The 14162-nt window shown below is 37.8% G+C and overlaps 1 protein-coding gene across 6 annotated transcripts in view; it reads left to right on the top strand.

The window, feature by feature from the left end:
- Nucleotides 1–14162, top strand: part of LOC107756109 (protein turtle homolog B-like) — a 122147-nt gene that overhangs the window by 35961 nt on the left and 72024 nt on the right. For all 6 annotated transcript variants that reach the window (XR_001641783.1, XM_016573105.1, XM_016573106.1 and 3 more), the window contains exon 3: nt 2060–2206. Coding sequence is in view for 5 of the 6 variants with exons in the window: in XM_016573105.1 (XP_016428591.1) it covers nt 2060–2206 (147 nt within the window). In the remaining variant the exon portion in view is untranslated. The remainder of the gene's footprint in view (nt 1–2059; nt 2207–14162) is intronic.

Below are 14162 nucleotides of genomic sequence, written 5' to 3'. Positions count from 1 at the left end.
TTGAAACTTCATGCAACTCCGTCAACTCTCATTCTAAAGAAACTGTATGTTTGTGTGTATGTGTGTTTTAGCTTAGTTTTGATGTAATCTAGAGTAGCCAATAAAATTCATGTTTCATTTATAACGAATCATTGTTTGGTGTCATATAATTTCAAGGTTAAAACTTTTGCCAAAGATCCCTTGCTGCCTAGCTCGTAGCTTACTTATAATAATTACTATAATAGCTTACTTATAATAATTGTATTGACCGTGGCCAGGGAAATACAAAGATTCAAGTTGTTAAAATATACTAAGATCACCGGCTCGCTGGACGACCGTTGATTTAAAGTGTAAACTATCAGATTTGAATTCAGTTTTAATCAGGTTGACTCCGAATTTTCAGATTCGAGTCCTTTCAAAACCTGAGCTAGAAATAAAATTAATGATTAATTCCCTTATAGAATTAACGACTTAAATTACAGTTAAGTCCCTACATCAGTGGGCACACTAGTGTACTATTTCCAGTCGCCATAATAGTGCTGCTTTCTATTCGAGTGAAGAAAGACACAAATGTCTGAAATTGTTTGTCAGCGTAACACTGTTTCAAAAAAAGAATAATATCTAACAATAAGTTATGGTTCTTTAGCTCAAATCACACACAAAAAAAATGTTTTCAGACCATCCAACTTATGCGCATGCAAGATATTGAGTTCATTTGCATAATATTCTTTTATTTTGTATGCTTTGGGACTATAACAAATTCTTTTCAGACTGCGTATTGGCTGTGGTAATGCCTTTTGTATTGAAAAAAAAAAGGTTTTTGAGGACAAACACAGGCCCTTAATAGCCTTTAACTTGCAATCCCTGCAATCCCTCTGCCTGTGCTGATATTGTTTCCTGCCATCTGTCCAGCACTGTTGCCAGAAAAAGGCATAACAGCCAGCTAGCTATATCATAGTGTCATGATGGATTTGCCCATGTCTGGCGCAGTTAGAGATGTGTGTTTCTCCATGTGCTCACGGGAGTGTCTGGAATTACTGTGGGCCACTTCGGCTCTCACTTCTGCCGTCACGGCCTCTGGACCGGACACTGCTGTCGCCAAAACAACATTCATGAGTGATGCGGCTGTGGACCCGGGCTGTGTACATTATTGCAAGACCGAAGATAAACAATTAGATTGAATTAACTTGAATTAAATGTGTAAATGACCAATGGCTTTTTTGTTTTACGTACCAAACCAGAAAGCATTTACTAAAAGTCCCTACTGGAAAGACCAGCTTGGAGTGGTGTGAAAAAAAAGAAAAAAAAAGTGTCCCTCTTTCTGTCATGCAACTAGCAGAGCATCATTGTTAAAGGGTTAGTTCACCCCAAAATGAAAATTCTGTCATTAATTACTCACCCTCAGGTCGTTCAAAACCCATAAGACCTTCGTTCATCTTGAGAACACAAATTAAGATATTTTTGATGAAATCCGAGCGTTTTCTGACCCTGCATAGACAGCAATGTAACTGAAATGTTCCCAAGTCCAGAAACGTAGTAAGGACATCGGTAAAATAGTCCAGGTGACCTCGGTGGTTCAACCGTAATTTTATGAAGCTACGAGATGCGTTGTGGTACTCTCATGAATGGCGGCAGACAGTGACGCAGAGAAGAATAATTGTTGAATAAAGTCGTTATTTTTATTTTCTTTGCACACAAAAAGTATTCTTGTAACTTTGTAACATTACGGTTGAACCACTGATGTCACATGGACTATTTTAACAATGTCCTTACTACCTTTCTGGGCCTTGAACATATCAGTTGCATTGCTGTCTATGCAGGGTCAGAAAGCTCTCAGATATCATCAACAATATCTTAATTTGTGTTCCAAAGATAAACAAATGTCTTAGGGGTTTGGAAAAACATGAGGGTGAGCAATTAATGACAGAATTTTCATTTTTGGGTGAACTATCCCTTTAAGTAATATTTGTGTCTCAAATGGACTTATTTAAACAGTTTACTTGCTGTTTTGTGGTAGATGGATGTTTTGGATCCTGTTAGAGCATCTCTCACATCTTTTATGTGTCTCTGAACTCCACAGGCCGAGCCAGCCTGCATGGCAAGTCATCTCTACGCATTGAGAGGGTTCGCTCGGAAGACCAGGGTTGGTACGAGTGCAAGGTCCTGATGCTGGAACAACAGTACCACACCTTTCACAACGGCAGCTGGGTGCACCTCACAGTCAATGGTGAGTCTCTGACCTAAGATCAGTTTTTGTCTTAAGTCACTTATGGGGTCAGTTTTGGTTTTTAGCCTGAGGAAGATGAGCCTGGATCAGACTGAGAAAGTCAGGTTCATGCCAGAACATCCTGGAAGTGTCAGATGTGTTGTGATAAAAAAAAGTTGTAGCTGCAAGTCTGTCTTTTGGCAGTAAGTCGGCTATTTGGTTTTACATTCTGAGGCATAGCCCTAATGATGCTTTTCTCAGAAGTAGTTTGGGGTCAGTAAGTCTCTTATGCTCAAAATGTTGCATTTATTTGATCAAAAATACAGTAAAAATGGTATTATTGTGAAAAATGATTACAATTTAAAATAACTGTTTTCCATTTGAAATATGAAATGTAATTTATTTCTGTGGTGGCAAAGCTGAATTTTCAGCATCATTACTCCAGTCCTCAGTGTCACATGATCCTTCATAAATCATTCTAATATACTGATTTGGTGCTTAAGAAGCATTTCTTATTATTATCGATATTGAAAACAGTTGTGCTGCTTAATATTTTTGTGGAAACCATTGTATATATATATATTTTTTTTTTTTTAGATTCTTGGATTAATAGAAAGTTGATAAAAAAACATTTGTTTTTAATGTCACTTTTGATCAATTTAATGCATGACGAAAAATGAGTGCTTTTACTACACATTTAAATATTACAATATTTTTTAAAAATTACAATTTAGCGCCATTGCACTATAGGTGTCCCGAGTTCGAATCCCGGCTCGTGGACCTTTCCTGATCCCTTTCCTATCCCACTTCGCTTCCTGTCAGATACTTACTGTCCTATCAAAATATAGGCAAAAAGGCCAAAAATAAATCTTAAAAGAAACAAATATTACAATTATTTCTTAAAAATAAATAAATAAATAAATACATACATACTGTACATACATACATTCATGCATGCATCCATCCATACATACATACATGCATACATACATAAAAAATGCAATTTACTTTTCCAAGCCATTTTTCAATTACTTTTAACTGGTCCAAAGGTTATTTTAAATATATTTTTTTAAATGTGTAATGTTTTGCTTGAAAAGTGTTGGTCATTTGTTGCAAGTGTCCAAATGAGAAAAGTCCAGTGTGTGTTTTACATTGTGCAGCTTATTGTAAGTGTGACAGCGATCAAACAGAGAAAACCTGTCCATGCACTGTTCTGATTGGCTGTTGCTGCTGCATCATGCCTGGTACGACACAGTGTCAGTCTTCCTGTGAACGCATCATGTCACTGTGCCTTCTAGATTCCGTTGCCTAGGTAGCAGACACCCAAATCCCCAAACCGGTTACAGCACATTAACTCCAGCTCATTGCTGTGTGATATATGCTCAGCCTCTTATAATAGACAACAGCTGTGAATCAGATCACCCTTCCAAATATGCAGCTCTGTGAATCTTTTTATTTGATTCTCAAGTTTTTGGAGGATGAAAGGGCTCCCGTCCTCCCTCATGCCCGCTGCAATGTCGCTCCGTGACGTTGTGTATGTGTGTATCCATTTGTGTTGTTGCTAGTCTCAAATCCAGCAGCTCAGCACACAAGTTGGAGTGTTGACAGGCCAGTTTATCAGCCGGGTGTGGATGTGTGTGTGACTGTGTGCCTTGTGGCCCTGTGTGACTAACACACTAATATCAGCAGTGTTTCTTCTATGAGACCACAACCAATCTGTCTAGCACTGGGAAAAGCAGCATGGTATTTAGAGTGCACAATGCCAGTCTCTTTTACACAGTTTAATCAGAGACTAAACTGTACTTTATGGTGTACTGTAATATGTTTGCGTCTCATCTGTGTGACGGACAGGTCTTCGCCCCTCATTAGCAATTCCTGCTCTCTCAAAGGTGTTTCTGCAGGCTTTTGTGAAAAGAAAAACCTTCACAAGTATAAAGCTTCTTGCATATCTCTATGAATATATGCATGGGGCCGGCTGATGAAGTGCTTTCTGAAGGGTATTGTGTGGAGTGCTGGCGTGTTGGGGGCCATTTAAGGGGTGGTTAGCACGGCGAGTGAGTTGCTCTCAGGAAAGAAATTAGCTCTATGTTAGCTGCTGTCGCTGTGTGCCTCAGAGCTGTTGTTTTACAGTTCTTGTGATATTTTCGCACACACACTCTCACACTTGTGTCGCTTGAGGTGTGAGGCACATGTCAAAAGTGCTAAGCAGGGGGAGAGGAAGTGATGTAATGGTTCATCAATGCAGCAGGGTTGAGCGCTCACTCATACAGGTGATTGTTGAAGCGACACACTGGAGTGCACATCTTTTGATCTGTGTGTTTTAAGCAGTAACTCAAACAAAAATGAAAATTCATTTACTCACTCATGTTGTCAAACCTGTCACTTTATCATCTTTCTGCTGTGAAACACAACATGAGAAAGAAAGAGGTGGCACTATATTTCAAAGGGCGCTGTGTACTGTATTAATATGAAGAATTTTCCATATTGATTTCTTTTCTTAGTGTTTAACGGAACATTATTCATCAATCATTATTTTTTTTATATTTAAAATTTTAAAATTTTTAAAATTATTTATAAATACATATTTATACTACAATAATATATACTATATACATTATAAATTTACTGTATGTAATATTTTAGTATGAATAATAATAGTAATATTAACAATAATAATAATGATGATGATGTTAAGTGTCACACCCATTAACTGTTTGTGTGTGTTATGCTCCCCGTGACCTAGTTTTCTCTTGTTAATTGTTTATTGAGTTCCAGGTGTGTCTCGTCATCCCCTCGTCAAGTCTTGTGTATTTAAAGTGAGTCCTGTCCATAGTTCCTTCATCTGGTATTGAATGTCGTCTTTCCCCGCTACGTGTGTGTTCCTGGTTCCTTTGATGTCAATTAAAGTCTGTTCGTTGGAAGTTTACTCCTCGTCTCCTCGTTCCTCGCTCCGTGCTCCTCACAGTAGCGCATTGTGACAGAATACCAGACCAAAACCGTAAACTCCGTGTCTTCCCTCTGTTTTTGTTTTTCGCGTTTTACTCAGTGTTTTGTTTTCGTTGTGTCCATGGATCCCCTCCTTCGCCCTGAATACCTCCTCCTCCTGCTGGAGCAGGGGGGGAAATCGCTTGAGGGCCACACCAGACTGTTCCTGGTCCTCGCCAACCTCTCCAGATACCCTGATGACTCACTCTGTGCATTCAATGACGCCATTTTAAACTCCGTGTACAGAGCGTCGTCGTCCGAGGAAGGCCCTCGAGCGAATTTCGCCGCATTTGTGGAGTGGACACTGGCAAGACACGGATCCCCATTCACCGTCTGTCCCGAGGGGGATCTCGCCAGTGCCACCCCGGACCCAGTGCCCAGCCCACCATCTCCCCGCTGCTCCCATGCTAGAGCCCACCGCTGACGGAGAGCCTCTCTTGACTCCGCCTCCAGCCTCTAAGCTCCGGACTCCGCCTCGGCCCGTTGACCCGTCGGCTCCACCATGGCTCCTAGCTGCCTCTTCTCCGCCGTGGCCCGGCAGTCCACTAGTTCCGCCGGGCTCCCTCGTCCCTCCGGCTCCGTCAGGCTCCTTCGTCCCTTCATCCCTTCCACCATGGCCTTTCGGATCCACGCCTCCGCGTCAGTCGCCGGTGCCATCTGCTCTACCTTGGCCCTCCGGATCCTCCCCATCACCCTGGCTCATCGGATCTCCGTCTTCGCCTCAGGTTCCTCCGCCGCCATTGGTCGGCCCCCTGGAGTCGTCGACTCTTCCTCCTCCATGGCTCCTCCCTCCGTCGGCTCCACCGTGGGTCACCTTCATGGCTGCGGCCTGGGTCCTGCCCGGCTCCTCCTGTTCCAGCTCCAAGTCCTTCCTGTCTCTTCCCTGGCTCCTTCCTCCTGCAGTACCACCCTGGACTCTGTTCATCATCCTCCTCCCGAGCCTCCTCCCAAGTTCCCTCCGTCCCTTCCTATGTTGTTCCTGTGGCGCGAGGACACGCCTTCCGGGAGGGGGGCGATATGTCACGCCCATGGACTGTTTGTGTGTGTTTTGCTCCCCGTGACCTAGTTTTCCCTTGTTAATTGTTTATTGAGTTCCAGGTGTGTCTCGTCATCCCCTCGTCAAGTCTTGTGTATTTAAAGTGAGTCCTGTCCATAGTTCCTTCGTCTGGTATTGAATGTCGTCTTTCCCCGCTACGTGTGTGTTCCTGGTTCCTTTGATGTCAATTAAAGTCTGTTCGTTGGAAGCTTACTCCTCGTCTCCTCGTTCCTCGCTCCGTGCTCCTCACAGTAGCGCATCGTGACATTAAGTTATTTTGTGATGTTGTTAATTATACATTTATGAATGGATAATGTTCTGGCAGAAAATAACAGTATATTTTCTGTGTTGTTATTATTATTGTTATTATTGTTGTTGTTGTTGTTGTAAAGATGTTCAAAATTTTTTCAAAAATTCTACTTAACCTTTTTTACCAATCATCTTTTAAAAAAATGTTTTTGTAAAAAAATTGCTATTGCATTTTAAACTTTTAAAAATTATTTATAAAGAAATATTTATACTACAGTAATATATACGTAATATACATTATAAATATATTGTACATAACATTTTAGTATTAATAATAATAATAATAATAATAATAACGTTAAGTTGTTTTGTGATGTTATTGCTTATACATTTATTTAAATCATTGTTTTGGGCTGTGTTTTCTCAGTTAAGCATTAATGCTGTCTCTTATTCGTATACCCTTTCTTCCTTTCTCTCTTTAATTAATTAATTAATGTATGCATATTTATTTAAATGAACAAATAAATAAATTAATAAATACATTGTTTCTGCTTATTGGTAATTGGGTGTTGATAGATTCGTAATGGCATGAGGGAATTATGACAATGTTTTTATGGTAAGTTATTTTTTTAAATATATCTTTTGGTATTGTTAACATCTCTGTTGCTGCACTATTTACAGTAACTAAGATCTCTAATAGGTGGTCTGACTCTTTAAATAGAGAGTCAGCTCTCCTCTGCAGTGCTGAATGTGTGGAGAGAATAAACTCCAGCACAGAGCAGCACTAGAGATCCTCTGCTTTCTCTGTGATCTTACAGCAGATTTACACTCCACTGCTGGTTAGCACTAATCATTTGGATTTCAGATTAAACTTCTTGCAAAGTTGGAGAGGGAAAGCACAAAACTCTAATTGAAATCCAAACAGAAAATCCTAAATGTTCACTATTTCCCTTTTTGGAAGTTATTTAAAGTCCAAATTAGTCTTTAATTTCTAATGTTAGCCAGTGTCATCATCAAAAGCCTAATCAGTGTGAGGCTAAAAATAAATGTTACATTTTCGCAGGTAATGTGAATGGTTCTTCCCTATCCAAAAGGCATTCTAAGGTTTCTAGGGTGTTGATTTTTACATTCTTCATCAAGTACACATAAACAACTCTTTTATGAAGCCTATTCTGTGATCAGTGACTGCTTGTCACCCCTGATTTGACATCACACACATGCTCTTATGCTCAATACAAGCCCCGCCTCTTTCAGTTTGAATGACAGCTGCTGTTCATCCTGTTTTCTGGGGTGTGATGTATACAGGATGGACACACTGTTTATCTGTTTATTTCAATAATCACCTTGTAGTGACTGTTAATGAAGTTAACTAGACTCTAAGAAGCTAGGAGGTCATGTCCTGGCCACAAGGTGAGAGGTTGGGTTGTCGTAGCATCTCGTCTGTTTAATACTCAGATCCCTATGGCAGGGTCAGAGAGGAGAGCAGAGCGGTTAAATCTATTCCAAACTGACTGTGAGCTAACGCTAATCCCATGGGATTTAATACCCGCATGAGGAGAGAACGTCTGTTGCTTAGTCTAAGGGCAGTCCAAAAATCATATTGCATTTCTGCTCACATGCTGTAACTTTGCATGATTGCTGGTAGCAGATCACTTGCTGTGAAATACAATCAAGCCATAAGGTTCACAGATTCACTTAAATATCTGAAGTTTGAACATTTTAAGGAATACATTTCTTTTAAGTTCTTCACAATGTTTTGAAGAATTATTTATGTATTTATTTGTTTGTTTGTTTGTTTATTTATTTTAAATGTACATTTCAATGTTGACATATTGTCTTTATATAAAGCTGCTGCATTTATAATATATAAACGAATTTGGATTATTTTTGAATTTTAGTTCATTTTAAATGGTTGTGAGATGTGACAATTTATTTATTTTAAATTTAAATGTTCAAATATTGTCTTAATATCAGGCTGCATTCATTGAAATATATAAACTAATTTGGAACATTAAAGTCATTTTTGAATTTTAGTTAATTGTAAATGGTTTTGAGGTGTGACAATTTATTTATATTTATTTATTTTAAATTTAAATGTACAAATATTGTCTTGATATTGATGATATATGAACAAATTTAGAAAATTTTTGGTTTCTAGTTCCTTTTCAGTGGTTCTGAGATGTGACCAAATGTCTGTGATTATTTATTCATTTATTTGTTAGTTTATTTTAAATGTACAAATATTGTCTCAATATGAGGTGCATTCATAATAATTATATACTGCATGCATAATAATTATAAACACGACTGAAAACTGCTGTTTAAAACATTTTAGATTAAATATGGCATGTCAGCCTTCCAAAAGTTTTGCTAATGATCCATCTTAATAGTTTACATTTATATTAATAATAACCATATTTTGAAGTGTTTCAAGTGACTTACTGCTTTATTATTAATGCATCTGTAGCCTGAAATGCAAAGCAAAAGGATATAAGCATGCTGATGTTACTCTGACTCTTATGTTCAGCCTGAAAGATGAAGTCATTGTCATTTTAATCAGGTGCTAATTGCCTGCTAGACATCTTTGTGCTTAATTAAGAGCGGGCATTGTTGGTTTAGAGACTTGTGACATAAAAGGCTCATTCCTCTTCGAGCAGGTGAGCGTTCGAATGAAGTTGCAGCCCCTTCGGATAGAGCACAAACCCTGATAAAGCCACAGAGACAAACGAGCACAACAATTTTGGAGGTTTTCTATTGGGCTTCATTGATCTTCAGGGTGAAGCGTACTGTTGCTTATGCTGCCATTCTAATTGGCTCATTATCAGGTCTGTGATGAGTCAGACTGACCCTATAGCAGAATCACTACAGGGTTGAGTTAGGGAGCTGTCCGTGGTGCTGATGTTTGTGGGCCAGGGAGCTGTCCATGGTACTGATGGCCTTGCAATCTCATGTGGGTGCTAAATGCTCAGCACCACGAGGCCATATGCTTCAGAAACACTGCAGATGGCATCATGGCATGAGATAAAGACTTTTAAACGATAGCGCGGCAGTAGGCACAAATTTCTAGAACTGGCAGAATTGATATTTGCAGCTCTGATTGTGACAGTCTGTTGACCTGCAGCATGTTTGTTGGTTTGTTAATGGGAATGGGAAGTGTGGGTTTAGCTACAGGCAGCCGACAGACCTGGTTGTTCAATTTTAGTTGAGGGATGGCCCTTGGTGTGTTGTCATTGGGTGTAAATGAAGCTGACAGCAGGCCAGCCCCTCGGGTGCCATAGTGCACTACTCTTACTAATAATGACTTACTGCCCTTTTTTCAGTCTGTTCACTCGTTTAATTGACAAATGTGTTGCGTGATTGTGAGAGAATGTTTGATGGTTGAACTTCAGCCCTTTTTATTGATTCTCTGACTTTTAAGCTATTGATAATTTCACTAATTAAAAACAGGAGACACCAACAACTGCTGCAGGATTTACATGGAATGGCAGCTTTATTTCAAGACCCAGATTTTATATTAGACATCAAGTTGTTTATTAGATTATTTTGATGTTTCATGCTCGTAGCAGTGTTGTTGTTGTTGTTAGCTAAAAATTGTTTGTTAATTGAAATAAATCTGAAACGAAATTAAACTAAATATTAAATTAAACACTTGAATTAAAAAACTGAAAATAAATTTTACCTTGGCACCTAACTGAAATAAAATAAGTACTAATTTACTAAAATGAAAAATGAAATTAAATAAATAAAAGCTAAATAAATTTATTTAAAAATTCTAATAACTAATAACAAAATTACTAAAACTTAAAATTAAAATTAAAACTGAAATATACAATTTAAAAAAAATGCTATAATATTATAGAAATAATACTAAAATAACAGTCTCATTTATATTACATACTAATATAACAGTCTCAAATAACAGTTAATGAAATCATTTAATTGTTTTATTAAATGAATATATTTATTCATTTAATAAAACAATAATGATAATTATAATAATAATAATAATAATAATAATACAACTATATATAATATATACTAATATATTGGGGTATTCATATATTCAAATTCTGTACTATAAAACTAAAATCATTCACACATTTAGGCATCATAACATTGTAATGTATAAAAATATAGATTAATTTTGAGATTGGCTAAAGATTACATTTAATGGTATTATTAAAGTATTCATATTTTTAAAGATTACCTTTTTAAATGAGCATTAGATGATGGCAGAGGTAATCTAACTTTAAAAAAAGTGGAAATGAGCATGAACATCCAATACAGATTAATTGATTAATTAATAATATCAGCCGATAATCAGTGTGGTAACAAACCATTGTGCATCCCCATTGAAAACCTCTGCTCTTTATCATGTTGAATTAACCTGAAATGCAATTACATAATTAGCCATACACTATACATCATGAACGATATTCACAAGATAACAGAGGAGGACAAAAGCCAAGGATTACATGTGTAAGCAGATCAAAGTGTGTGATTACTGTATATACAGGTGCATCTCAATATATTAGAATGAACAATTAAAAGAACCAAAGACTTAAACTACTTCAGTCTGTGTGCACTGAATTTATTTAATACACGAGTTTCTCAATTTGAGTTGAATTACTGAAATAAATGAACTTTTCCACAACATTCTAATTTATTGAGATGCACCTGTATGTCTGTAATATGAAAAAGGAGAATTAAAGCCTGAAATCTGCATGAGTCATTCTCTCATGCATGTGTGAAGTAGATACAGGAGCCGGGGGCCAGAAGTTTCTAGAGCCTTTTGGATCAGCTTCCAGATCAGATCTCCATCAGTGTGAGATAAAGAGGATTTTTACATTATGATTAGTGTTTCAGAATAGTGGTCTGGGGGCTGGTTCTGGCTTTTATGTTTGTGCTTAATTAGCTTTGGGTATCACTCCATCTCCCTTTAAACTCCTCACCGGCTCCATTTTGCTGATTTCTTTCATGTTGTAGCAGGTTTCACAGTTGCACCCTCATCACATAAACACACAATATGAACTGAGAGAAATTTGCCCCTGCGGTTTTATATTACAAATCTCTACCTCAGGCTTCTTTGTTCGTGTACTGCGATGCGAGCAAGATTATATATATTTTTTTTTATAAATTGCCCTGTACCATATTATCCTCTTGATAAATTTTACTCTACTTAAAACCTGAATAAATAAAGATAAACCTGAATGAAGTTCATAGTGTTTTATGCAACCTGTTCTTATTAGCCACTTTTGACCATGTGTGCGAAGCTACTTTGAATCACACACTAATAGAAAACACAGTCATTTACTGTACATAACAGAGTAGAACAGTGATGGCGAGCAGTATTTAACAAAATGTTTTGTTTCAAAAAAAGATCCAGGGACTTAATGGTCTCATTTACCAACCCTCAGGCCATTCAAGATGTAGATGAGTTTGTTTCGTTATCAGAACAGATTTGGAGAAATTTAGCTCACTAATGAATCCTCTGCAGTGAATGGGTGCCGTCAGAATGAGAGTTCAAACAGCTGATAAAAACATCTCAACAATTCAAAGTAATCCACACGACTGCAGTCCATCAATTAACGTCTTGTGAAGTGAAAAGCTGTGTTTGTAAGAAACAAATCCATCATTGTTCATCATGTTTTAACTTTAAACTGTCACTTCTGGTCAAAATATGGGTCCATAATAATGCTTCCTATAGTGAAAAGTCAATTTTCTGTTGTTCTCTCACATCAATATCCACCGACATATTTGATTAGAACAGTTTTGGATCGTATTCACTTGTAAATGATGCTTGATCTGTGCATATTTCTCTCCTGATTCACACAAAATGACTTTTGCACTGGAGAAAGCAATATTATGCATTGAGGACTCTTATTTTATCTAGAAACCACAGTTTGAAGTTAAACATATCTTAATAATGGATTTGTTTATCACAAACATGCAGATTTTTGCTTCATAAGATGTTAATTGATGGACTGGAGTCGTTCTGGATTACTTGTGGATTATTGTGATAATCTCTCATTCTGATGACACCCATTCACTGCAGAGGATCCATTGGTGAATGATGTAATGACAAATTTGTCAAAATTCAGGTGAAGAAACTATCTCACCTACATCTTGGATGGTCTGAGGATAAGTAAATATTCAGTAAATTTTCATTTCTGTGTGAACTATTCCTTTATCCTATTCCTTCATTTTAACTGTGAATCATTTATTGCAGTGAACAAACTGAATGACTTAAATGAATCAGATTTACCACAGCTATGTATATGCAGATGTGAGAATAAAACACGTCCACTTCCTGTAGCAGTGTGGTGAGCTAACTCTCGACATTTGACATGGAAGGAAGTAACAGAGACAGAGAAACAGGAAGTGAGGGTCAGTTCTCCTCCTGGGCTAATTGAATCAGTGCTTGTTTCAGCAGGGACAGCAGGGTTGGTTTGCAGAAAGAGCAGTGATGCTCTGTACTTTGTTTGTATTTGTTTTGGGTTCTGTTGAAATGCCCCTCGTCCACCAGGCTTTCAGTTTCCCCTTCCAGCCTCCGGTGAAGCTCCTCTCTTCTCAGTATGCATCGCTCACATTTAATCTGTGTTTGACCAAGAGTGTCTGAGAGATAAGAAAATAGGTTTGCTCACCGATGGGCCCTCCATATGTGACTGGACTTAAAATTTGGTTACATTCACATAACCTCCCAAATATAAAAAAAGACAGTTTCCTTTTGTGGAAAAGTGCTTTGCTGCAGCTATAATTGGCTCTTTGAATTGCCTCTTATCTTCCATCGTTAACAAAGACATTACATTTGTTTGAGCCATTACAATTTGATGCTTTTGTTCAAGTGTGTTTCTTTTGTTAAATATAAGAAATGAATCATAAAGAGGGATCTGTTATGTGAATAACACCTCAGCTGCTTAAACGCTTTTTGAAGGAGTATATGAGCAGCATGATCTAACGGTATGGGTCTGTCAGGGTCTGTGTGTTTCCGCATAGACGTAATATGTAATAATAATGACGTGAAGTGCTGTATTGAATGTCTCTATTGATTCACTTGAGTAGATCATGTGACCTTGATAGCAGCAACATCCCCTGAATTAAAATCAGCTTCCTGTCAAGGTCACATGACTATAGCGTGCATTTTAAACACAGATCGATTCATGGTTGAGTGTTACACTGGGCACTTTGCTACTAATGTTACCCAGATAAATGTATTTATTTTGCTAGATGGATAGATAGATAGATACACTGAACAAAATTATAAACGCAACACTTTTGTTTTTGCCCCCATTTTTCATGAGCTGAACTCAAAGATCTAAGACTATGTACACAAAAGGCCTATTTCTCTCAAATATTGTTCACAAATCTGTCTAAATCTGTGTTAGTGAGCACTTCTCCTTTGCCAAGATAATCCATCCACCTCACAGGTGAGGCATATCAAGATGCTGATTAGACAGAATGATTATTGCACAGGTGTGCCTTAGGCTGGCCACAATAAAAGGCCACTCTAAAATGTGCAGTTGTACTGTATTGGGGGGTCCGGGGGGGATCCGAAAACCAGTCAGTATCTGGTGACCACCATTTGCCTCACGCAGTGCAACACATCTCCTTCGCATACACTCTAAAAAATGCTGGGTTGTTTCAACCCAACTTTGGGTCAAATATGGACTAACCCAACTTTTGGGTTAAAAATGTAATTAAAAAATT

The sequence above is a fragment of the Sinocyclocheilus rhinocerous genome, unplaced genomic scaffold (genome assembly GCF_001515625.1).
Source record: "Sinocyclocheilus rhinocerous isolate Xijiao unplaced genomic scaffold, SAMN03320098_v1.1 scaffold682, whole genome shotgun sequence".
Taxonomy (NCBI): domain Eukaryota; kingdom Metazoa; phylum Chordata; class Actinopteri; order Cypriniformes; family Cyprinidae; genus Sinocyclocheilus; species Sinocyclocheilus rhinocerous.
This window is presented reverse-complemented; position numbering and strand designations above follow the sequence as displayed.